Source organism: Myxine glutinosa, chromosome 14, assembly GCF_964187855.1.
Source record: "Myxine glutinosa chromosome 14, kmMyxGlut1.1, whole genome shotgun sequence".
In the NCBI taxonomy this organism is placed as follows: domain Eukaryota; kingdom Metazoa; phylum Chordata; class Myxini; order Myxiniformes; family Myxinidae; genus Myxine; species Myxine glutinosa.
Window position 1 is genome coordinate 8,335,048 of NC_136274.1, and position 27,478 is coordinate 8,362,525.

At 44.3% G+C, this 27,478-nt stretch overlaps 2 protein-coding genes across 12 annotated transcripts in view; one reads left to right on the plus strand and one right to left on the minus strand.

Moving 5' to 3' along the window:
- ACADS (acyl-CoA dehydrogenase short chain) overlaps positions 1-26,848 on the minus strand; it is a 91,940-nt gene extending 65,092 nt beyond the window's left edge. Inside the window, exons 1-5 of one of the 9 annotated variants that reach the window (XM_078768400.1) lie at positions 26,825-26,848; positions 26,435-26,560; positions 11,387-11,592; positions 10,309-10,458; positions 3,473-3,584 (exon numbers count right to left, since the gene is read on the minus strand). In XM_078768400.1, coding sequence (XP_078624526.1) covers positions 3,473-3,584; positions 10,309-10,458; positions 11,387-11,590 — 466 coding nt within the window. In that variant the 5' untranslated portion in view covers positions 11,591-11,592; positions 26,435-26,560; positions 26,825-26,848. The other 8 variants (XM_078768402.1, XM_078768401.1, XM_068135132.2 and 5 more) reach the window with 8 other exon arrangements.
- LOC137439403 (histone-lysine N-methyltransferase SETD1A) overlaps positions 26,440-27,478 on the plus strand; it is a 67,093-nt gene continuing 66,054 nt past the window's right edge. For all 3 annotated transcript variants that reach the window (XM_068135124.2, XM_068135127.2, XM_068135128.2), the window contains exons 1-2: positions 26,440-27,012; positions 27,140-27,371. In XM_068135124.2, the coding sequence (XP_067991225.2) occupies positions 27,159-27,371 (213 nt within the window). In that variant the 5' untranslated portion in view covers positions 26,440-27,012; positions 27,140-27,158. The remainder of the gene's footprint in view (positions 27,013-27,139; positions 27,372-27,478) is intronic.

Sequence of the window (27,478 nt, forward strand, 5' to 3'; positions counted from 1 at the left end):
AACGTGTGGCCCTGAATGGGTTTCTCTCATCTCCTCTTCCTGTTCAGGCTGGAGTTCCCCAAGGCAGTGTTCTGGGCCCTGTGCTTTTTCTGGTCTTCATCAATGATCTCTCTGACTCTCTTGAAAATCCTCTCTATCTCTTTGCTGACGAATCTACTCTCTGTCGCTCCATTCTTCATCCCTCAGATCGGCAGTCTGCAGCCTCCTCACTCTCTGCAGACCTTGACAAAATCACAGACTGGGCAAACAAGTGGAACATGTCTTTCAATCCTGACAAATCTCACACTCTTACGATGTCTCTCCGAAAAGACCGATTGGACAACCCTCCCATCCACTTTCTGAATAATCCTCTCCAAGAAGTTCTGTCACTCAAGCTTTTGGGTCTCACTATCTGCCATGATCTTTCCTGGAAAAACCACATTTCAAATCTGGCCTCCAAAGCCAGTCGCCGACTGGGCATCCTCCGTCGTGCGAAGTCCTTCCTTGGCACACCTGAGCTCCTCACCACATACAAGGCTTTCATCCGCAGCTCAATGGAATACTGCTCTCCCCTCTGGGCTGGTGCTCCTGCCTCACACCTAGCTCGCCTTCACGCTGTTGAAACCAAAGCATTCAGAATCATTGGAATCTCCCGCGATGAAGCTAACTCCAAGGGTTTCTCACTCACTCACCGCAGGCAGGTTGGTGGTCTTTCCGTCTTCTACCGACTCCTCTCTGGCCTTGCCCCCCCAGCTCTCTCTGGGCTCTGTCCCGCAAATATTCCTACATGTCGCACAAGATCTGCCTGCAACCCTCTTTTGGTTAAACTGCCAAAATCAAGACTCTCTGCTCACCTTCACTCCTTCATTCCTCTTTTCTCCCGCCTCTGGAACAAACTCCCTCACTCTCTTCAATCCCACTCCACCCTCCAAGTCTTTAAAACAGCTGTTCACCACCATCTCTTATCTTCCCCCATCCAAAACCTTGATCTTTTCTACCCCCGCTAATTTCACCCCAATTCCACTTTTTGAAATACCAACTTTTGTCCTGGAAGTCCTTGGTGTCCTTATGCTTTATACTTCTCCCTCCCCCCCACCCACCCCCCTTCCCACGACTCCTCCCCCCGGGCCCTCTCCCTTCCACACATCTCCCTGCTCTCGGATGTTGTGTGTGTGTGCTTCCCCTTTCCTCCCCATCTTGTATTCCGCTCCCTCTTTTTGTGTATTTTGTTTGTCTGGTCGATTTGTTTGTGAAGTTAATGTTAGCTCTTTCACGAGCCTCGATTCAGTATACAAAAAAAAAAAAAAAAAAAATCGTCGGATACAGACACAATGGCGATCGATTTTGATCTCGGGCACCTCCAAAATACTGAATGATATTCATTTTTATGTCTCTTTTTTAATTGAACAAGTACAAAAAGTTTTAATTAAAACAAAAGCCGCGTCGATGTTACACAATGCCTAGATGCAGCTGTGCCTATAACGTCGATGTTATAGGCACAGGACATTCCTATTGATTCGATTACTTGATGTTATTTTTGTGCAAAGTGAAAATATATCTCGGCAATTTCCCGTGTGTGGCGACGAATTTTTAATATATCTCGGCATTTTCCCGTCTGTTATTTCAGGCGGTGTATGACTGACCATGCCGCGATTTAAAAAAAATATATCTAGGCAATTTCCCATATGTGGCGACACGTGAACGAAGCTATATGCTCCTCTCTCCACATTATTGTGACGACGTATAAATTAAATATTTCATCGTGACGATTGTCATCAAATGGACGAATTTTTAATATATCTCGGCATTTTCCCGTCTGTTATTTCGGGCGGTGTATGACTGACCATGCCGCGATTTCAAAAAAAAAAAATCTCAATGGACTTGAAGTTACAGGCCTTTGAGAATTCATTTCGTTCTATAAAGGGCAACTTTCATCGGATTTTCTTCCCGTTTTTTTTCAACCGAGTCTAAAACTATGTTAGCGACTGTGAAAAATGAAATGATATATCGAATTTGATTTGAAATAAAACTGTGTGAGAGAGGAAGACACCACGGGCCTACAAAACAGGCCTCAAAGCTATGCGAGTTAATAAAATGGTGGATATTTGTTTATATGAAGCCTCTCCCACAATGGGTGGAGCTATGGTTCCCAGAATGGGTGGAGCTTTGAGGTTTTGTCTTCTCTGCAAGAAGAAGAACAAGAAGAACAAGAACAACAACAGAGGGCACTCTATGACCAGCGTCTTGCGACGCGGCTAAAAAGTTTCTTTTTCTGGTCAATGGAATACATAACTAATATTTAATTAATGTTCAGTGCCGTGAGGCAAGAAATGGATAGAAACACAGAAACGAAATACGACTTTATTGACTTAGTGCAGCACTGCAGGTGTATCAGTTGTAATTGTATCATTATAGCACTCTCTATAATGCAAGCAATCTCTGTGTGTCTGTCTGTGTGTATGTCTGTGACCGCTGTTTCTCGACAACCACTGGTCCGATCTAAGTGAAACTTGCCAGGTATATCGCTGGGGACCTGAGGATGTGCCTTTTCAAGGTTTGCTATTAATCGGACAAGTGGTTACCAAGTTATGGCCATTTATTTAGCAAACACATACGTTTTGTACGTGAACGAAGGAACAGCGAAGGACGAGAGCGAAGGAACGGCGAAGGACGAGAGCGAAGACCGAAGGAACGATGAAAGTTTTACTTTGTCTTTGCACGTACGGTCAAGCTACAGCGAAGGAACCGCGTGTGTGTTTGTTGTTTCTGCCTCGCGGTTTGAAAATTGAATACTTGGCCATTAAAACGAATTTGCGATTAATCGTAACTGCGATATGCGAACTTCCGGACAGTGAGGCCTTATTTTTGGTACGTACGTCAATGTACGTATGTCCACGTACTTACCTCCCCGCATGTACGGGCACGCACTAGCAGCAGCCACACAACGACTGGGCATGATTCCAACTGATCGTTATGAAAACAAAGCGATGTTCTGATCGTCACGAAGCCAACAAGGCTTTAAGAATGAAAAACTGGGTTACTTCGCAAATGTCATTTCCGGTTTGCTGTTTTGACAAAACTGATTTTGCTTGTTCGGCGATATTTTGACAAATTCTAATAAAACCGTGAAGATATTTGTGAAATGAACTCAATAGAAGTGTTTAAGATATGTTTATGTTTCGAAATCTGCAAAGTTGTTTTGGTCGTGTCCGTTCTCCTTTAAGAACACAGCAAGGTGCAGTGGGCTGACCAATATGGCGGGCCGCCATATTGGTACACCACCACATTGGGTTTTTTCTTATGAGCACCTCGTTAATCATCTTCAAAAATAATGTTATAACACACCGAAACACCCAGTTTTCATCATTGCAATCTGTTGGAGGTCCAGGTGTGAGCAGCAAAGTTTGGGACCACTAAGTTTTATGATTTTGGAGTTATGGAGGAGACAGACCAACAGACACTGCCTTTTATTATTTATAGATTACATGGTTACCTGGCTCACTGAGTGCGAAACAGCCCACTTTAGATCCATTAGAGAAGGGTGTCATCCACTCTTCTCTCTGAGATTCGTTGCCATACTTCTCAATCGGTCCCAAGTACAGTGACTGGAAGGTATGTACAAGAAGGGCGGCGGGGGGGAGGGGGGCGATAGGGGACACCAAAGTAAGATAATAATGAAGCAATGGTATATTTAAAGTTTCATTACATTTCAGCTTTAATAAAATACTGAAAAAATACAAAGATAATCTTTTCATTCTCAAAATTATTAGCAACGCCCAGACTGACACACCGTTACTGGCTGGACAAAAGCTGCGCAGATGGCACGTGCTGTGAGAGACATGTAACACCTGACCACTACAATATCAAAGGCTTTTGTGTCTTAAACTGTTCTCAATGCTTATTGCGAGGACAAGAACACAAGTATGCACCACATGATGAGGAGAAGAGTCGGAGCTAAAGGGGGGACAGGGACTCATCAGGTGTAGAAGAGAAATGGATGATGAACATCCATTCAATATCGTCACGACACAACGCCCTCTACTGGCTCATAACCATTAGGATTTCAACCCCTTAACAGAAATCTCAGATATGCTAACAGCTCAAATATTTTCTTGGCATGTTTTTACAAACTCCCTAATATTTTACGAGAGATAGGACAAAAACCAATATATAGCACGATATCTCAAAAAGTTGTGGACGGATTTGGACAACTCTTGGTCGATATGCTGGGTGTGTGACAAGGCCAAATCGATTCGGTTTTGGTGAAAATCCGGATATGAGAAATTTGTAATTCTTTTAAAGTGACTTCACTAGAAATGGGGCCAAAACTATATAATATCAGGATATTTCAAAATTATGTGGTCGAGTTTTAACAAAAGTAGGTGGATGAGTTGGCTCGGTGACAAGAACAAGCCGATTTAATTTTGGGTCAGGTCCGAATCCAGATCCGGCCTATCAGTGGGATTCAAAATGTAAACTGCTCAGCCTGGCGGAGGTATGTGCTCTATCGAGTGCCAATTCTAGTTTAGGATGTAGCTGGGAACCTGTCACAAGGAATTCTGTTTTTTCTTCATTTCGTTTCAATTGATTGTACGCCATCCAAGACATTGATGATGGGAATAGAGCCTGTGATTGATGCTGTGAAGAGGAACAGGTTGAGATGGTTTGGTCATGTGTTGAGGAAGGATGAAAGTGACTGGTTGAGAAGTGATCGAAATGAATGTAGAAGGAAGTAGAGGACGGGGAAGACCGAGAAAGACTTGGTTAAAGATGGTGGAAGAAGAAATGCGGGCAAGGGGGTTAACAAGGAGAGATGCAGAAAATAGGGCAAAATGGAGAAGATTGTCATGGGGGGGCCCGCAAGGCTAACCCCCGCTCTAGCAGGGAAAATGGCCTTAAAATGCCTGTTGTTGTTGTATGCCATCCAATATTTAGTGCCGAATTTACGAAAGGCGTTTAAGAGTTAGACGCGTGTAAAATCGCTAATCGTGCAATGATCACCTGCAAAGATCACCTTTTCAAAGTTAATCGCCTATACTATCGAAGCGTATAAAAAACAGAAACTTTTACCCGTCGGCGACATTAAGAGAAACACACTAACTTTGAGTGTTTTTTTTTTGTGTACAAGATCGAGGCTCGTGTAAGAGCTAACAGAGGGAAGCACACAAGTACAACATTTGAGAGCAGGGACATCGGGAGATCTGTGGGAGGTAGAGGGCTTGGGGGGGAGGAGGCATGGGAAGGGGTGGGGGGTGGTATAGGTATTAAACACATGGACACTGCCAGGACTTCCAGGAAAGAAGTCGGTATTTCAAAAAAGTGGATCTGGGGTGAATTAACGGGGGTAGAAAAGATCAAGCAAGCAAGATTAAGGTCTTGATGCAAAGCAAGAGGCAAAAATGGTGTAGTTAGAACTGCAGTTGTACTCTCATGTACTTCCTGGCAGATTAAGTTAACTTTAGAATCACTATTAGGGTATGGAAGGAGTGACAAAATGTTACCATATCTGCATACATATTAAATAGATAGCAACGAACTAATTTATACTGTGTATACAACCCAAACATAAAACGTGATAGATATTTCAATAATAATGATGGATCTTTTCAATCCAGATTACCCAGAATGGCCAACATGTGGGAACCATAGCTTGGATACAGAGATTGGACACATTTTACAGCTCGTCTTTTCCGTGATAAATGGTCGGAGGGATGGATCGATGGACGAGTGGAAGGAGGGATGCATGGATCTCTTGAAGAATCATTCCGTTGGATGCCCAATCTAATGCAAGATGACCTGGATCAACCTACGATGAGGAGCAATGCGCTGAATCCCCTCCAACAATTGTTTGTGGTGCTTCGATCCTGTGCAAGTGCATCATTTCGATTGGATGTTGGAGATATGGGCGAGGTTTCACAGGCTAATCGGCTGTTTATAGGTGCATAGCTTAACAGACGTTTATCTCTGTTCTTTGTAAATTGCTATTTAAACGTGTAATTAGCTGTGCACATGCAAAGATGTTTTTGTCAGCATTTAGGTGTTAGGCCTGTGTTAGCAAGATGCCCACTAAACGCCTTTTGTAAATTTGGCCTTTAATGGACAACCTCCCGGTGTGTACCCTGGTTTAGAATAGGTACACCGTATCCCTGCGTGTCGTAAGAGGCGACTAAGAGGGTTGGTGTCAGGAAGGGCATCCGGCCATAAAAACATTGCCTCAAAAAGAGAACCATGACAATTACTACTACATATGGGCAGGGTACAGCCCGAAGTGGAGATCAGTTTCTGAGGTTTGGGACATGGAATGTAGGGACAATGACAGGGAGATCAGGAGAAGTGGTGGAAATATTGATCAGAAGAAGAGTGGACATATGTTGTGTGCAAGAGACGAGATGGAAGGGAAGTGGTGTGAAAATGGTGAAGGGTAGGCAGGGACAGAAATACAAGTTTGTGTGGCAAGGGTGCCCGGAGGGAGTGAATGGTGTTGGTGTCCTGTTTTCTGAGGAGTTTGTAGACAGTGTGGTGAGTGTGACTAGAGTGAGTGATAGGTTGATGATGGTGAAAATGATGATTGGTGAACGTCATCTCGGGATATGCTCCGCAGGTTGGTCGGAGCGATGAAGAGAAGGACAAGTTCTGGTGTGCGATAGAGAAGCCGATGGAAAACGTGAAAGATGAGGAGGTTGTTGTGGTAGGAGGAGACCTAAATGGACATGTGGGAAGGAGTATGGATGGTTTTGAGGGAGTTCATGGGAGTTACGGATATGGTGTGAGAAATGGAGAAGGTGAAAGAATTTTGGAGTTTGCTGATGGAGCTGATTTGTTGATTTGTAATACTCAGTTCCAGAAAGAGGATAATAAGCTTGTTACATACACTAGGGCATGCCCGTACTATATATATATATCTAAAATTATACCCCCCCCCCCTCTATTTACATGAAATGGTTTGGTCCATGAAATGTTTTGGTCCATTCGCAACGCCAAAGCGAACGGCGAACGCTTTACATGAAATGGTTTGGTCCATGAAATGTTTTGGTCCATTCGCAACGCCAAAGCGAACGGCGAACGGCTTGCGAGTACAGTGACAATCCCCCCCCCCCCCCCCCCTCTATTTACATGAAATGGTTTTAATTAGTTTTAAAACATAGTTTAACGCCAACATAGCGGCAACATAGTTTGCCAACGTGAAATAAATGAATACGCTCTCAAATGTGCCGTCCGAGGCAGAGTGTGTTCGCCACGTTCGGCACACGCGATAGCTCGCTGCTCTCTGATTGGTTGAATCGTTTTTTGGACATAGCTCGGTAAGTAATTGTCCGATTAATATGAAACCTTGAAAAGGCACATCCTCGGGTCCCCAGCAATATACCTGGCAAGTTTCAAGTATATCGGACCGGTAGTTGTCGAGAAACAGCGGTCGCATACACACACACACAGAGATTACTGGAATTATAGATAGATGTCAGGTGGGTCGACGACAACCGTTGACTACCTGATGGTGCGTCGGCGAGATAGGGGGCACCTCCGGGACACAAAGGTGATCCCGGGGGAGGAGGCTGCTTCACAGCACCACTTGGTTGTCTGCGACATGGGGGTGAAAGGTGCGAGGAGAGCTCGGTGGGTGAAGTACCAACCGAGAATGAAGGTGTGGAGGTTGAAAGAGGTGACAGTAAGAGAGGCATTAAAAGAGAAGCTGAGTAGGGGAGGGGATGATGTGGTTGAGCTTGAAAGTGGTTGGATGTCAATGAAAGGTAGTCTGTTGGGAGCCGTTGGTGAGGTATGTGGATGGACAAAAGGACCACCGAGGCAATCGGAAACATGGTGGTGGGATGAGGAAGTTGGAAAGAGGATTGACGAGAAGAGGAAGAGGTTCAAGGAGTGGCAGAAGGCGAAGGGTACAGGGGCAGAAGAGGCAGAGCATGAAAGTTATAAGGCAGCCAAGAAGGCTGCAAAGAAAGAGGTAGCAAAGGCGCAGGAGGCATGTAGGAAAATGTTCGGAGAACACTTGGATTCGGAAGAGGGTCAGAAAGCGGTATTCAGGATTGCAAAGCAGATAGCGAAAGAGAGGTGTGGTGTGATGGGGGTGAGTTGCTTGAAGGATGAAGTGGGACAAATCGTTGTGGATCCAGATGGAATTAAAAGAAGATGGAAAAGATATATGGAAATGCTGTTGAATACAGAGAATGAATGGGATGGCAACATAGAGAGTAACCCAGTTTTAGGACCGGCAGAGAAGATAACTGAGAAGGAAGTTGAGGAAGCGATAAAAGCAATGAAGAGTGGAAAAGCGGGAGGGCCGACGGGAGTTGTGGGAGATATGTTGAAGGCAGCAGGAAGTTGGGGTGTGAAGAGAATGACAGAGATCTGTAATCTGGTGGTGAAAGAAGGCCGCATTCCAGTGGATTCGGCACTGAGTACCCTCGTCCCTCTATACAAGGGGAAAGGTGACCCTCTGGAGTGTGGCTCGTACCGAGCGATAAAGTTATTGGAGCATGGAATTAAGGTATTGGAAAGGGTGTTGGAGAGGAGGTTAAGGAAGAAGGTGAAGATCAACGAAATGCAGTTTGGATTTATGCCAGGAAGAGGAACGACAGACGCGCTCTTTATTGCGAGGCAGTTGCAGGAGATGTACATGGAGAAGAGGAAGAAGTTGTTTCTTGTGTTTGTTGATCTGGAGTAAGCATTCGATAGGGTTCCACGCGACGTATTGACATGGGCATTGAGGAAGTTAGGAGTGGAGGAATGGTTGATCAGAGTAGTGATGGCAATGTACAAAAGAGCGCGCACAGCTGTAAGTACGAAGGACGGGAACAGTGGTGAGTTTGAGGTGAAGGTGGGAGTGCATCAGGGGTCGGTACTAAGTCCACTACTATTTGTAGCTGTGATGGAGGTGCTGGCTCAGAACGTAAAGGAGGGTTTACCGTGGGAGTTGTTGTCTGCAGATGATCTGGTGTTGATTGCGGAAAGTATGGATGGACTGAAGGAAAAGATGAACAAGTGGAAGGAATGTATGGAGACAAAAGGTCTGAAGGTGAATATCGGAAAGACGAAGGTGATGGCAAGTGGTAAAGCATGTGGTGAGGTGGAAATAACTGGGAAGTGGCCATGTGCTGTGTGCAGGAAGGGTGTCGGACTGAACTCCATTCAATGTACAATGTGCGCTGAGTGGATTCATCAAAAATGTAGTGATCTGAGAGGGTCATTAACCAGTGTGGCAGCTACATTCAAATGCAAGGTGTGCACAGAAGGAGCTGCAGATGGAGGAAATGTTGAGTTGGATCTTGGAGATGGCGTGAAGCTGGAAGGTGTGAAAACATTTTGCTACCTCGAAGACATGCTGAATGGAGAAGGTGGATCAGACTCGGCAACGGTTGCTGGACTGAGATGTGGATGGAAGAAGTTTCGGGAACTGAGTGGCGTGCTGATGAGGAGGGGAGTGTCGTTGAAGCTGAAGGGAAAGGTGTATGCTGCATGTGTGAGAAGTGTTATGATTTATGGGAGCGAGACATGGGTAATGAACGTAGAGCAGCAACGAAGTCTGGAAAGGGTGGAAATGCGAATGGTTCGGTGGATGTGCGGAGTATCGTTGAGAGAGATGAAGGCAAATGATGAATTGCGAAAGATGATGGGAATAGAGCCTGTGATTGATGCTGTGAAGAGGAACAGGTTGAGATGGTTTGGTCATGTGTTGAGGAAGGATGAAAGTGACTGGTTGAGAAGAGTGATGGAAGTTAATGTCGAAGGAAGTAGAGGACGGGGAAGACCGAGAAAGACTTGGCTAAAGATGGTGGAAGAAGAAATGCGGGCAAGGGGGTTAACAAGGAGAGATGCAGAAAATAGGGCAAAATGGAGAAGATTGTCATGGGGACCGCAAGGCTAACCCCCGCTCTTGCAGGGAAAATGGCCTTAAAATGCATGTTGTTGTTGTTGTTGTTGTAATGTACAGCATACATGCATTTTAGGTGTCAGGTGCTCTGTTACAATCATCAATAATTTTGGGATCAAATGTTAGTGTTAGATACGTGATGGTGATGAGCGATGTCTCCAACAGGAAGTGTGTAAAGAGTAGCCAAGTGGAAACGCTATACGACGTCGTTCTTCCATTAGCATCAAATTTCTATATCACAGAATGGTCAAATCATGCTCCTTCACCCGTTTGGAAGTGATTTCAATTGAGCACCCTTACTGATTCAGCCAAACATTAAAACTTATCATATACTGCATGGAAAAAAAACAATTCAGGAAAGCTGCCAAAAACAGGAAGTCACTCCATTATATGGAACATTTTATGAAAGAGGGATATCGTCAAGGGTATCTTTTCCCAGTTCTCACATTGTTGACACTCATGACCACTCCCGCAGAAGCACAACCTCGGCTGATCTCCTCCATTGCAATTGCATATGCCAGGGTATCCAATCCGGTGCCACCATATTTCTCTGGTACACTTACGGCCATCAACCCCAACTGTCCCATCATTTGAATCTGTCCAAAAAGAACCACGAATCATAGTCATGGATGAACATCATGAATCATAGTAGGAAATACATCATGGATGAACATCATGAATCATAGTGGGAAACACATCATGGATGAACATCATGAATCATAGTGGGAAACACATCATGGATGAACATCATGGAATGGATCATAGTGGGAAACACATCATGGATGAACATCATGGAAACACATCATGGATGAACATCATGAATCATAGTGGGAAACACATCATGGATGAACATCATGGAAACACATCATGGATGAACATCATGGATGAATCATCGTGGGAAACACATCATGTATGAACATCATGAATCATAGTGGGAAACACATCATGGATGAACATCATGAATCATCGTGGGAAACACATCATGGATGAACATCATGAATCATCGTGGGAAACACATCATGGATGAACATCATGAATCATAGTGGGAAACACATCATGGATGAACATCATGAATCGTAGTGGGAAACACATCATGGATGAACATCATGGAAACACATCATGGATGAACATCATGGATGAATCATCGTGGGAAACACATCATGGATGAACATCATGAATCATAGTGGGAAACACATCATGGATGAACATCATGAATCATCGTGGGAAACACATCATGGATGAACATCATGGAAACACATCATGGATGAACATCATGGATGAATCATCGTGGGAAACACATCATGGATGAACATCATGAATCATAGTGGGAAACACATCATGGATGAACATCATGAATCATAGTGGGAAACACATCATGGATGAACATCATGAATCGTAGTGGGAAACACATCATGGATGAACATCATGGAAACACATCATGGATGAACATCATGAATCATAGTGGGAAACACATCATGGATGAACCTCGAGAGAAACCAAATGTCATCGTCATGCTCAACATACCTGCTGCGCAGGGTAGGAATGCTCCCGATCCAGGCAGCCGGCGATGGGAGCCAGCTCCTTGTCTGCAAAATCCCGACATGTCTGCCGCAGCATGTGATGCGTCTCCGGTAAGTCGGATACCGAGTACGCAGCATGCTGATGCCGTACACATCTTCGCAGACATGCGACCACGCTACGCGTCTTTGCCAGAGAAAGGGAATTCATTTCTGTTGACAGTCATTGAAAGTAGCAAAACTTAGTCCTGTAAGTTTACAAAATCATAAACCATGCATGGCAGTGAGTTTGTCATCCGGAATCATCACAACATCACAAAGATTAACAAGTATGGTGAATATCTGCTCACCTGTTTAGGAGGAGATAGCATGACGTACGTACAGACAGACAGGTAGACGCACAGATGGACCTTTTTTTCAAAAAGCTTCTTGTAAATAATTATTGCAAAATACAACACATGTGATGATTCCCATGGTTATAAGCATGTTACTTCCTGAAATGTATGGGGAGCAATGAGATAGACACAGGTCACATTACTTGGGACAAGCATATCTGTAGCTTAGCCTAAAATTAAGCTAAAGCCCAGACTTGCATAGACCAATCACGTGTAATCACATCCCAACTTTGGTTCAGTAGCGTTTTCATGAATAATTTTAATAATTCACATATTGTTAATCATAAAGTAGCCGAATCCAAACAATCTGCTCACTTCCTTTGTCCTCTTTTTCCTCCCAACTATAGAATCACCTCTTTTTTTTTTGTACACAAAGTCGAGGATCGTGGAAGATCTAGTCCAGTGAACGGATCAGGATGTAACAGGAAAAAACAGGATGGAAAACACGCATGCTTGGGGTGGACAAAATGGATACAGAAGGAAACTCCAAGGAGAGTAAAATGGCAAATTGAAAGGAAGAAGACTTGGGTGGGGTTAGCGAGGATAGAGAATATCATTAGTTTAGATTGGGGACGATCTGAGATGATGGTGAAAAGCTGTCTTGAAGACCTGGAGGGAAGTATGAGATTGAAGAGGATGTGGAAGTTGATCCCACAGGCAGGAAAAAAGAGGAATAGGTGAGTAGAGGTGAGTAGTGATCCTGGATTGAGGTAGTTTGAGGTAGAAGGGTGAAAACCCTGTTGTGTCATTTCGTGTATCATTGTCTGCATTGACTATTCTGGGCAGTGAAGTCTTCCAGTCGTGTTCCTGCTCCTCAATCACGATCCAAGGCATCCAAACAGATGGCCACGAATACAGAAAAAAACCGAGAATTCGCAGGACACATGGCCGACAATAGAAAAGCAGATCGCAATTTATCACCCGTGAATACGCGAAAAAAAAGCGGGGTCTGACTGTGTATATATATATATATATATTGTTGCGGATCTCCCGAAGCCCGTCGACGTACAGTGGGGGGGTGGGTTAAGCCCCTTTCCCCCCTCGGGTCTTCGTGTCCACGAGGCCAAGTCGCCACTCCCGCAGCGAGCGTGGAAAAGGGTATCGGGTCGATGTCGCACGTACCTTTGATACCCATGCTGCCACGGAAACGGGGACCGGACCTTGCACAAGCCATGCTAATCGAGTACGCCCGAGCGGTGTGCGTATCACGTGACTTGTGCCGTTACCTTTTATTGAACCCAATTCGAGTGGTTCTGTTCGTGCGATGCTAAGCCAATTGTGAAATGACGGGAGCGATCAAATAAGAGGAAGAACACGGTTTATTTATAATGTACAGGACGAAGACACACAGAGCAGGCACTTAAGCAGTCTTAACTTATCCCCAGACAAAGCGCCCACTCACTCACGCGGGGAAAAGAAGGAAGGACGTTCGTGCGCCAAACGCGTCTTGCCGTCGGTCGCTCCGGGACAGCTCACCCGGCATGGCCCTCTCGTGTTCACGGCACGTATGCAGGAAGCCCAGGTAGGAGGATCGTCGGCGTAGGTGGCTCCGGGATGGATCGTCTCCACACGCGCGATTAATACAGCCGCAGAGCGCAGGGCACGGGGAATGTTCGTGTACAGCGAGGCTATAACAAGCAACTCAATTCAAGCACTCCGACTCGTTCAGGGGCTGGGCGACTCTGACTGACTTTCTGGCTCTCGCTGGCTCTGACTCACAGGGCTCTGACTGATTATCGACTCTCACAGGGGCTCCGACTGATTCTCGACTCTCACAGGGGCTCCGACTGATTCTCGACTCTCACAGGGGCTCCGACTGATTCTCGACTCTCACAGGGGCTCCGACTGATTCTCGACTCTCACAGGGGCTCCGACTGATTCTCGACTCTCACAGGGGCTCCAACTGATTCTCGACTCTCACAGGGGCTCCGACTGATTCTCGACTCTCACAGGGGCTCCGACTGATTCTTGACTGAGGCGGGGGGCCCGGGGCAGGGTTTTATGGCCCCGCCCTGGCCTTACCCGAATGTTCCATGCCACTCCTCCCGTTGCCGTGGTGAGCCGCTCCCCTCGAGCTCTGATTGGCGGCTCGTTGCTTACCGGCCACTCCCCTTGCAGCTCCTCCCTTCGGCCTTGCCAGACTTGTTCCAGGCCGAGCACATGGCATGCTAGCCCAATTGAGGCCTACTCACTGGCCTGCTCAACGCAAAACAAACACAGGAAAGGAGACTACGCTTACATTTACTAAGAAATAACTGAACTACAGAGAGGCTACATGTTGTGGTGCGCCTACCTATGAGGGGGGTTATCCTTTATTCACAAAACCGTAACAATATTATATATATATATATGTATATATATATATATATATATATATATATATATATATATATATATATATATATATATATATATATATATATATATATATATATATATATATATATATATATATATATATACAGTGGAACCTTGACTTACGAGTTTAATTCGTTCTGTGACCGAGCTCGTAACTCAATTTGCTCGTTTCTCAAATCAAATTTCCCCATTAAAATGCATTGAAATGCTATTAATCCGTTCCAGCCCGCCAAAAACCACACCAATTTTTTTTTAAATATGCAGTATATATAAAAATATCTCGCACTTTATATTTCACCTGTATGCAGCATACAAGTTGGCAGGATGGCCTGGACTGGAGGTACGCACACTTGACTCTAAACTGTCCAGCCTGGGTTTGAATCCCGACCCAGCTATAACCTGTCATGTCGGTGTTTCACAGGCAGGGTGATTCATCAATGTGTGTACCGCTAAACTGGGCGCCCCGTTTGCGTCCCATTAGTTGTTGGATGTTAAGGATCTCACCGTGTCTTCCACAAAGAGAAGGCGAGCTATCGCCGGCACTCTGAACAAGTTGTGGCCTGGCATGCTCTTCTCCTCTGCCGTTATATACGTCCTCCTCGGCATCTTTTTCCAGAAGAGCCCTGTCTCGTCACAGTTGAAGATTTGCTGGGGGATGTATCGTTCGGCTTCTATCAGTTCGGCAAAAGTTATAATAAAATCTTCAGCTGCCTTCACATCTGCCTCGCCAAGTCGACAACACGCACACCTCACTCATGTTTTTCGACGATTGCGTGTTTTATATCCAAGCACATCATCCTCTTCTTCTTCTCAGTACTGCCCTTGGCACTCAATTACTTAGGACCCATGGTTAAAACTAAGAAATTTTCCAAAATAACCAACATGCGAAAACAAAACAGCAGCGATATACGGCAGATATGCTTGCACGGCAAGATAACCACGTGACCGGAACCCACCTGGTGGCGGCTGGCGTAAGCTCCAAAATAACCAACATGCGAAAACAAAACAGCAGCGATATACGGCAGATATGCTTGCACGGCAAGATAACCACGTGACCGGAACCCACCTGGTGGCGGCTGGCGTAAGCTCCAAAATAACCAACATGCGAAAACAAAACAGCAGCGATATACGGCAGATATGCTTGCACGGCAAGATAACCACGTGACCGGAACCCACCTGGTGGCGGCTGGCGTAAGCTCCAAAATAACCAACATGCGAAAACAAAACAGCAGCGATATACGGCAGATATGCTTGCACGGCAAGATAACCACGTGACCGGAACCCACCTGGTGGCGGGTGGCGTAAGCTCGTAACTCAGATCTCGGCTCGCATCTCAAAGCAATAAACCGCCCGAGCGACGGCTCGTATCTCGGAAAACTCGTAAGTTGGTATATATATAGTTACGGATCTGAGGTCGGCGCTCCCCTTACCAAGGGGGGGTCAATCCCCTTGTCTTTTACACTGGCCGATTCCCCCAGTCCTGGAAGTATGACGTCACGCCCGGTCAGCGCTGGATAGGGTATTAGGCCTATCCGTCCTATGACCTAAGTACCAGCGCCTTCCGGTACGCAAGGAGATACTCCCGCTCGGACCGCAGTGTAATTATGGATTACGCCGAGCGAAGCGAGCTGCGGAATCCGAGCCGTTTAACAAAGACTAACCCGATTCATAAGCATTGGCCGAAATCGCACCACAGGAACTCAATGGGGAAATCTCTAAAGCGATCGGATGAGAAAGAAGAAATCAAAGAATGGAGGAACAGATATTTATTAATTATTTACACAAACCACAATCAAAGAGAAGAAAAGAAATCAAAGTAATATACGGAAAATGGAAGGAGCAGAAGGACACAGAGCAAGCTTATCTACACAGTCTTACTTACTCCCAGGGACAATACAGACAGAAGGAACTCACGTACACAAAAGGGGAAGATGGATGCCAGGGATCGATGGCATGGGATGGCAGCAAGGGTGGGTCCAGGCAGGAGGAACGGCTCGGGGCCTCGGGACTCAGCGGGACGCGGGAAACAGCTCCGCGGCTGCGTCGTCGCAGCGTGGGCTCAGCGTGGTAACTCCTTCAATCGACACAGCTTCAGCACAGCTTGTAATTCCTTTGGCCAGCCCAGCTCCCGACCTTGCCTTGGGATTTCAAAGTCTCTCAGCCTGAACCTTCTTAGCTCAGTCTTTGAACGCCAGCTTCGTCTCCAACCTTTCCCCTCAGCTTGGCACTCTCTCGCCACAGAACTCTGGTGTGGGCTCCGCGCAACGGGTTATATAGCGCCACACCCTGGAACGTTCGCGAAACTGCTTGATGGTACTCTCTCCGCCCTCTCAAACCAAACGCACTCATTCTCGGTTGGTTGATCGGGGCTGGCTGACTCCTCCTCTTGATGACGATGGGCGGGCCACGCCCTTCTTCCCCGAGTTAGAGCACATGGCAATGGCGGCGAATGCAGTTGGTAATGGAGGTAATGCAGTTGGCAATGGAGGCAATGCAGTTGGTAATGGCGTTTTGGGGCAATTGAAAGGGGATTCTACCTTATTTCATTTGATGCAACGCAAGATGAACTAGTGGACACAGAGCCTTACCCGAGACATATAATAATGAGATAACTATTGAGGGAAGCCTATTATTTGCTACATGATGCGATGGACTAACTAAGGTGCAAACAATTAACAGCCAATTAAGGGGAAATGTACATAGGAAATTTACTACTAAATTTACAAAGTGAAGGTTCTAAAAACCGTAACAATATATATTCATGTAGTCGTGCTACACGCACGCACGCAACGATATGGTATTCATAGAATACTTACCCTGCGAATGTACAGTACTTGCCGAAGTATGACGTCATAATGGAGGCACCTATGACATCATCATTAACATATCTTATTCCCCATGGTATGTACTTGACAATGAGCCACATTTCAATTTTTTCCATTAAGCGGTTTGGGATAAAGGTGTAACGTTTTTCCAAGATGGCGGCCATACCACGTGACCTATGACGTCATAATTATCAGCAAAAAAAATCTACAGGCAGAGGCGCTCCTACGGAAAACTTTCATGTCAATTGGAACAACGATTGCCGAGAAAAGGAATTTTTTTAAATGCAGACACGGCACACGTACGTACATGATTGTTTAACCCCGCTTTTCGCTTCGCGAGCGCAGGGTAATAAGTACCATTGTTTTGTTTCACTTACATTGCCTCATCCTTACACCGCCGAAGTTGATTTCATTAATTAGTGGTTTACACCAAGCGAACAATCAGAATTCTGTACGAAAAACAAATACGTACAAACAAGGGCACAGCCAGTGCAGACATGCCCACGTACAAACAAGGGCACAGTCAATGCAGACACGTCCACGTACAAACAAGGGCACAGTCAATGCAGACACGTCCACGTACAAACAAGGGCACAGTCAGTGCAGACACGTCCACGTACAAACAAGGGCGCAGTCAGTGCAGACACGTCCACGTACAAACAAGGGCGCAGTCAGTGCAGACACGTCCACGTACAAACAAGGGTACAGTCAGTGCAGACACGTCCACGTACAATCAAGGGCACAGCCAGTGTAGACACGCCCATGTACAAACAAGGGCGCAGTCAGTGCAGACACGTCCACAAAACCCGCAAACGGTCCGACGAATTACCCAAATGTAAGTGAATTTACCCAAATGTAAGTTGTACGACGTAAAGGAAGGTTATTTTATGCAGTAAAACGTTACGGTGTGCACAGCCAGGCCCATAGGGCATTGTGCATTTTTTTTCTGCACCAGATAATATAGTTGTTGTTCGGGTTAGGGCTAGTTGTTGTTAGGGTTAGGGTTAGTTGTTAGGGTTAGTTGTTAGGGTTGGTTGTTAGGGTTAGTTGTTAGGGTTAGTATCAATTCTGATACAAAAAATAAGAAAGTAGGGTGTAACTTTGATCAAATATTTAGACTTCATTAATGTCCAGGCTCAACATATGTGGGTAAACTTACCGCCACCTTGGTCGCTTCAGCACGGATTCATTAATCCTACAGATGTATACCGAGTTATGTTAATCCTGCAGATGTATACCGAGTTATGTTAATCCTGCAGATGTATACCGAGTTATGTTAATCCTGCAGATGTATACCGAGTTTTGTTAATCCTGCAGATGTATACCGAGTTATGTTAATCCTGCAGATGTATACCGAGTTATGTTAATCCTGCAGATGTATACCGAGTTATGTTAATCCTGCAGATGTATACCGAGTTATGTTAATCCTGCAGATGTATACCGAGTTATGTTAATCCTGCAGATGTATACCGAGTTATGTTAATCCTGCAGATGTATACCGAGTTATGTTAATCCTGCAGATGTATACCGAGTTATGTTAATCCTGCAGATGTATACCGAGTTATGTTAATCCTGCAGATGTATACCGAGTTTTGTCCCCCTGACCGAAAATGGCTGCCACCGATCGGGCCGGTAAAATTTGTAAAATTTTGTTCGCATTCGTTTTCTTGGACGTCAAGAAGCACACCGTAACGTTTTACTGCATAAAATAACCTTCCTTTACATAGTACGACTTACATTTGGGTACATTGTGCTTTCATTTGGGTAAATTCACTTACATTTGGGTACATTTGGGCAATTCGTCGGACCCAAAGCAAATATAAAGTAAACACTGACGGTGCCATTTATATGAAGTCGAGATCAAACTGAAACCGTTGATTGAGCGAGACACGGATTAACGTCTCGTTTTGTTATCACATCATGTGAGGTCTGATTTATGTGGGAATAAAATAACACGGATTACATCATGTAAAGTCTGAGTTATGTGGGAATAAAATAATACTGATTACATCATGTAAAGTCTGAGTTATGTGGGATTAAAATAACACGGATTACATCATGTAAAGTCTGAGCTATGTGGGATTAAAATAACACGGATTACATCATGTAAAGTCTGAGCTATGTGGGATTAAAATAACACGGATTACATCATGTAAAGTCTGAGCTATGTGGGATTAAAATAACACGGATTACATCATGTAAAGTCTGAGCTATGTGGGATTAAAATAACACGGATTACATCATGTAAAGTCTGAGCTATGTGGGATTAAAATAACACGGATTACATCATGTAAAGTCTGAGCTATGTGGGATTAAAATAACACGGATTACATCATGTAAAGTCTGAGCTATGTGGGATTAAAATAACATGGATTACATCATGTAAAGTCTGAGCTATGTGGGATTAAAATAACACGGATTACATCATGTAAAGTCTGAGCTATGTGGGATTAAAATAACATGGATTACATCATGTAAAGTCTGAGCTATGTGGGATTAAAATAACACGGATTACATCATGTAAAGTCTGAGTTATGTGGGATTAAAATAACACGGATTACATCATGTAAAGTCTGAGTTATGTGGGATTAAAATAACACGGATTACATCATGTAAAGTCTGAGCTATGTGGGATTAAAATAACACGGATTACATCATGTAAAGTCTGAGCTATGTGGGATTAAAATAATACGGATTACATCATGTAAAGTCTGAGTTATGTGGGATTAAAATAACATGGATTACATCATGTAAAGTCTGAGCTATGTGGGAATAAAATAACACGGATTACATCATGTAAAGTCTGAGCTATGTGGGATTAAAATAATACGGATTACATCATGTAAAGTCTGAGCTATGTGGGAATAAAATAACACGGATTACATCATGTAAAGTCTGAGCTATGTGGGAATAAAATAACACGGATTACATCATGTAAAGTCTGAGCTATGTGGGAATAAAATAACACGGATTACATCATGTAAAGTCTGAGCTATGTGGGAATAAAATAACACGGATTACATCATGTAAAGTCTGAGCTATGTGGGATTAAAATAACACGGATTACATCATGTAAAGTCAGCTATGTGGGATTAAAATAATACGGATTACATCATGTAAAGTCTGAGCTATGTGGGAATAAAATAACACGGATTACATCATGTAAAGTCTGAGCTATGTGGGAATAAAATAACACGGATTACATCATGTAAAGTCTGAGCTATGTGGGAATAAAATAACACGGATTACATCATGTAAAGTCTGAGCTATGTGGGAATAAAATAATACGGATTACATCATGTAAAGTCTGAGCTATGTGGGATTAAAATAACACGGATTACATCATGTAAAGTCTGAGCTATGTGGGATTAAAATAATACGGATTACATCATGTAAAGTCTGAGCTATGTGGGAATAAAATAACACGGATTACATCATGTAAAGTCTGAGCTATGTGGGAATAAAATAACACGGATTACATCATGTAAAGTCTGAGCTATGTGGGAATAAAATAACACGGATTACATCATGTAAAGTCTGAGTTATGTGGGATTAAAATAACACGGATTACATCATGTAAAGTCTGAGCTATGTGGGATTAAAATAACACGGATTACATCATGTAAAGTCTGAGCTATGTGGGAATAAAATAACACGGATTACATCATGTAAAGTCTGAGCTATGTGGGATTAAAATAACACGGATTACATCATGTAAAGTCTGAGCTATGTGGGATTAAAATAACACGGATTACATCATGTAAAGTCTGAGCTATGTGGGATTAAAATAACACGGATTACATCATGTAAAGTCTGAGCTATGTGGGATTAAAATAATACGGATTACATCATGTAAAGTCTGAGCTATGTGGGAATAAAATAACACGGATTACATCATGTAAAGTCTGAGCTATGTGGGAATAAAATAACACGGATTACATCATGTAAAGTCTGAGCTATGTGGGGTTCAAATAATACGGATTACATCATGTAAAGTCTGAGCTATGTGGGATTAAAATAATACGGATTACATCATGTAAAGTCTGAGCTATGTGGGAATAAAATAACACGGATTACATCATGTAAAGTCTGACCTATGTGGGATTAAAATAACACGGATGACATCATGTAAAGTCTGAGCTATGTGGGAATAAAATAACACGGATTACATCATGTAAAGTCTGAGCTATGTGGGATTAAAATAACACGGATTACATCATGTAAAGTCTGAGCTATGTGGGAATAAAATAACACGGATTACATCATGTAAAGTCTGAGCTATGTGGGATTAAAATAACACGGATGACATCATGTAAAGTCTGAGCTATGTGGGAATAAAATAACACGGATTACATCATGTAAAGTCTGAGCTATGTGGGAATAAAATAACACGGATTACATCATGTAAAGTCTGAGCTATGTGGGAATAAAATAACACGGATTACATCATGTAAAGTCTGAGCTATGTGGGAATAAAATAACACGGATTACATCATGTAAAGTCTGAGCTATGTGGGAATAAAATAACACGGATTACATCATGTAAAGTCTGAGCTATGTGGGATTAAAATAACACGGATTACATCATGTAAAGTCTGAGCTATGTGGGAATAAAATAACACGGATTACATCATGTAAAGTCTGAGTTATGTGGGAATAAAATAACACGGATTACATCATGTAAAGTCTGAGCTATCTATATATATATATATAAAACACAGTTTGTGTGTGTGTGTGTGTGTGTGTGTGTGTGTGTGTGTGTGTGTGTGTGTGTGTGTGTGTGTGTGTGTGTGTGTGTGTGTGTGTGTGTGTGTGTGTGTAATGTTACCGATAGACTCCTAAACGGAGAGGCTCACGTACTTGATATTTGGCACAGACATGGCCATTGAGCCTGGTAAGAACATGGTCGACCTAAAAATTGATTTCATAATATTTTTTAACCATATTTTTACCTCAGCGCATTTCAGCGAGGACTTTATGCATGGAATCTGACCGGTCGCAGAGCAGCGCGCTGATTCGCTCAGAGCGATCACGTGATGTTCCTTGCCGCCATTAACTCAGTTACGCGTTCGCACGTATTTCAGAGCGAAAAGCGATTGCCTTTTTCACATTTCAGCGAGGAACATTGCCATTCACACCACAGAGGTTTTTTTCCCTTTCATCTTTAGATCCATATTTTTTGCCATAACGTATGGCTCTCTCGAGCTCGAGTTAGCCAATCACCTGGGGGCATGAGGCCACGTTGGCCACGCCCACGACACGACGCAGAGTTGCAATCGTGCGTTTGCGTCGTTTCTTACCACGTGTGAACGTGGTATTTTGTCTACGAGTATTTTGAATTTGGTATTTTGAATTTGTCTACGAGTGAGTGACTGGAAGACTGACTGTGATAAAGGCAATGGCACCGAAGAAAAGAAATTTGTCACGTTCAACCTCCCGCGCAAGGAAAATCGCTGATCGGAGACTCCATGAAGCCGATGAAGGTACTTTTAACCATCGACAAGCCAATCAAGAACGTGTCTCTAGATTCAGACAGCGAGAGACAGAAGATGAGACAGACGCACGTCTAAACGCCAATCACCGTCTGGCGAGGGCCAGACAGTGAGAGACAGAAGATGAGACAGAGGCACGTCTAAACGCCAATCAACAATGTCTGGCGAGGACCAGACAGCGAGAGACAGAAGATGAGACAGAGGCACGTCTAAACGCCAATCAACGTCTGGCGAGGGCCAGACAGTGAGAGACAGAAGATGACAGAGGCACGTCTAAACGCCAATCAACAACGTCTGGCGAGGGCCAGACAGCGAGAGACAGAAGATGAGACAGAGGCACGTCTGAACGCCAATCAACAATGTCTGGCGAGGGCCAGACAGCAGGAGACAGAAGAACAGCGCCAAAAACGACTCAACAACTGGCAACCATCAGGCTGACGGCAGCCGGCCATTGCATGGGAGAAGGCTGCATTCAGTTACAATCCGAACACTGACTACTCCTCAAACGTTGATATTGGCTCCATGTCGTTCACCTGTCAGTTTTGCCATGCCTTGAAATGGAAGGGAGAAACACCAGGAATTTGTTGCAGGGGAGGCAATGTCCTTTTGCCTTCTCTCCAATCTCCACCGGAACCTTTGAAAGAACTACTTCAATCAACTACGACTCAATCCAGACACTTCCTGAAGGAAATCCGTAATTACAACTCTTCGTTCCAAATGACTTCGTTTGGAGCAGATCGCGTCGTCACTGAGCAAGGATTCATGCCTACATTCAAGGTGCAAGGCCAGGTATACCACCTCATTGGCTCTATCCACCCTCAACCAGGTGAGCAACCGAAATTTTTACAAATCTATTTTATGGGTGACCACCGAGAACCTCCCCCCCTCCCCCTCCCCCCTCCCACCCTCCCATCCCTCACCCCCCCACCCTCCCCCTCCCCTCTCCCACCCCCCTTCCCCCTCCCCCCCCCTCCCCTCCCCCTTCCCCCTCCCATCCCTCACCCTCACCCCTCCCACCCCCCCTCACCCTCCCATCCCTCACCCTCCCATCCCTCACCCTCCCCCCTCCCCCTCCCATCCCTCACCCTCCCATCCCTCCCACCCCCTCCCCCTCCCCCTCTTCTCCACCTCTCCCCCTCCCCCTCTTCTCCCCTCCCCCCCGTTCCCCTCCCCTCCCCTCCCCCACCCGGCAATGCCGGGTACTTCTGCTAGTGTGGGAATAAAATAACACGGATTACATCATGTAAAGTCTGAGTTATGTGGGAATAAAATAACACGGATTACATCATGTAAAGTCTGAGTTATGTGGGATTAAAATAACACGGATTAAATCATGTAAAGTCTGAGCTATGTGGGACTAAAATAACACGGATTACATCATGTAAAGTCTGAGCTATGTGGGAATAAAATAACACGGATTACATCATGTAAAGTCTGAGTTATGTGGGATTAAAATAACACGGATTACATCATGTAAAGTCTGAGCTATGTGGGAATAAAATAACACGGATTACATCATGTAAAGTCTGAGTTATGTGGGATTAAAATAACACGGATTACATCATGTAAAGTCTGAGCTATGTGGGAATAAAATAACACGGATTACATCATGTAAAGTCTGAGCTATGTGGGAATAAAATAACACGGATTACATCATGTAAAGTCTGAGCTATGTGGGAATAAAATAACACGGATTACATCATGTAAGGTCTGAGCTATGTGGGAATAAAATAACACGGATTACATCATGTAAAGTCTGAGCTATGTGGGAATAAAATAACACGGATTACATCATGTAAAGTCTGAGCTATGTGGGAATAAAATAACACGGATTACATCATGTAAAGTCTGAGCTATGTGGGATTAAAATAACACGGATTACATCATGTAAAGTCTGAGCTATGTGGGATTAAAATAACACGGATTACATCATGTAAAGTCTGAGCTATGTGGGATTAAAATAACACGGATTACATCATGTAAAGTCAGCTATGTGGGAACAAAATAACACGGATTACATCATGTAAAGTCTGAGCTATGTGGGAATAAAATAACACGGATTACATCATGTAAAGTCTGAGCTATGTGGGAATAAAATAACACGGATTACATCATGTAAAGTCTGAGCTATGTGGGAATAAAATAACATGGATTACATCATGTAAAGTCAGCTATGTGGGAATAAAATAACACGGATTACATCATGTAAAGTCTGAGCTATGTGGGAATAAAATAACACGGATTACATCATGTAAAGTCAGCTATGTGGGAACAAAATAACACGGATTACATCATGTAAAGTCTGAGCTATGTGGGAATAAAATAACACGGATTACATCATGTAAAGTCTGAGCTATGTGGGAATAAAATAACACGGATTACATCATGTAAAGTCTGAGCTATGTGGGAATAAAATAACACGGATTACATCATGTAAAGTCTGAGCTATGTGGGATTAAAATAACACGGATTACATCATGTAAGGTCTGAGCTATGTGGGATTAAAATAACACGGATTACATCATGTAAAGTCTGAGCTATGTGGGATTAAAATAACACGGATTACATCATGTAAAGTCTGAGCTATGTGGGATTAAAATAACACGGATTACATCATGTAAAGTCTGAGCTATGTGGGATTAAAATAACACGGATTACATCATGTAAAGTCTGAGCTATGTGGGATTAAAATAACACGGAGTATCGGGTTTCTCGACTCGACAACAATAAATCAGCAAATTCAACCTTCACCATCACCTGAACGAACGAACCAGTGTGGGATTCCCTATTGGAAAATAAGCTCAACTTTAGGAGGGACATTGTACAACTCGTTTCACATTTCGAATATTGTAGTATAACTGTAACTATAACTGTATTAAAATAAAGTGCCCCAAAAACCCCGATCATAAAGAATCCGCAATGTAAAACTTACCACCAGCTAGCGACCATGAAACTCCTCCTCTTTGCTTTGCTAAAACGACCCCGCCTACTCCAATATCGTTTTCACTGATTGGTCTATTAACAAACCCCTCCCACCACTTTGTTTTACTGATTGGTTCCCAGATCAACTCCTCCTACTTTCCTGTAACTGATTGGTCAACCTCTAAACTCCAACTTCCGTTCTGTTCGTTTCCGCCTCGAAACTTTTCCTATTTCCTGTTGGGGTTTGATGCGGAACCCGTATCCTCCTTCCCATTTAGGGTCGATGTATTTATTACATACACACTACTTCGGGTACAGAGGGGTGGTGTATGGAAGTAGAGGGGTGGTGTATGGATGAACAAGTATCCCGATCGTTGTATACTGTACTCTTCTCATATCGTTCTCTATTTTTTCTGAACAAATTCCATTTTTACATTAAATTATATATTTTTGTTTTCTAGTAAATCTGATATTAACATCTTGTTACTTCCACCTGGGCGGAAATACCATTTTGAACCCCCTGTTACACTCTAAAAAACCCAACCTGACTGGGCTGACGGTCATTTCTTGATCTTGTACTTCGGAGCACTGCTGATTTTGGGAGGATCCCCCACATCCCTTGAGAGACCCCTCTCCCCCCCCGCTGGACCCCCCATATCCCCTGAGAGACCCCTCTCCCCCCCCCCCCGGAGCCCTCATATCCCCTGAGTGACCCCTCCCCCCCCCCCCCCCGAGTCCTCATATCCCCTAAAATCCCCCCCCCCCTCCCCCGGAGCCCTCATATCTCCTGGGAACCTTCTGATCCGAAGTCTAAGAATCGAAGTCCGAGCGATGGCGGGAGCTTCTTCCTGTGTTGTATGAATTTGTCAAGTTTCAGAACAATCAGCGGCTGATAATGGAGGAAGTAGCACAAGTGGTAAAAAGTGACCGGATATCCGGACATCACGACCCATTATCATTATTACTATTAGTAGAGGCCACGCAATGATTGCCAACCTATGGTTATTTATCCGTGTTCAGTCGTTTTTAAACATGAAGCGTGAAACAACGAAGCAGCTCGTACCATATTAAATGATTTGGTCCCATTGGGTTTGGGGTTTGACCCTCTGACCTCGCAGGTTCAGTGCGGCGCTCGATAATCGTTCGACCACGTGACCACCCAATCTTGATTGGCCACCTGATCGTGAATCTGTTGTTGCGAAATGTCAAAGACAAAGGTGTGAAACAAACTGAGACAAATGTCTTTTGTAAAAAGTGTCCAATCCGCCTCACACTCACAGGATTTTAACCAATTTCCTGAAGTAAAGAAATATCCAACGGCAAAAGGCGAGAGACATACAATTATTATATTATTATTATTGTCATTAATATTATTAAAATTGTGCAGACTGACGAGAGGCAGACCCCTCACAGCGACGTGACATTGAGTGAAGAAGAAGAAGGACCTACCTACCCTAGTTCAAACAATCGCGAAAACATTTGAGCCACCGTAGCGCGCAAAGGCTAGTGGGAAAATAGCGGCCTGTTGAGCCTGACTGTCGACTTGCAGTCTGCTGGCCCTGGCTTCTCTCCGGCAGGCGGGATCGCCGGGGAAGCAGCCGTTGAGGAAACATCGAGATCATGGCGCCGCCGTGACAACAGGTAAGCCTCGATATGAGCGTCCACCTGCAGCACGGCGTGCCGACGAGAGAGGTCTGCGCTACGATACAATGACAACGGCAACTTCAACTACTGTGCGAACAGAGCTGTGTGTCCTCCCGTCGTGCAGGTCGAGGTGACGCTGCGCGATGGAGCAAAGCAGCTCCGTGAGCGGCGACAAGAGCTCTCACCACCAACATCACCACCACCACCACCCGCAGCAACATCATCATCACGCTCACCATCATCACCACCAGCAGCAACAACAGTCTTGGAAGTGCTACAAGTTGTTGGTGGATCCCGCGTTAAAGAAAGGTCACCAGAAGGTTTATCGCTACGACGGAATCGCCTTCAACCTTCCCGTAGGAGACGACTACCTGACACCTTGTTATTTGTTGATGTCACTAATTATGTATGCAACACAACTACTGTTTGGCCTGCACTGCAGCACTAGCTCGTGATGTATGCA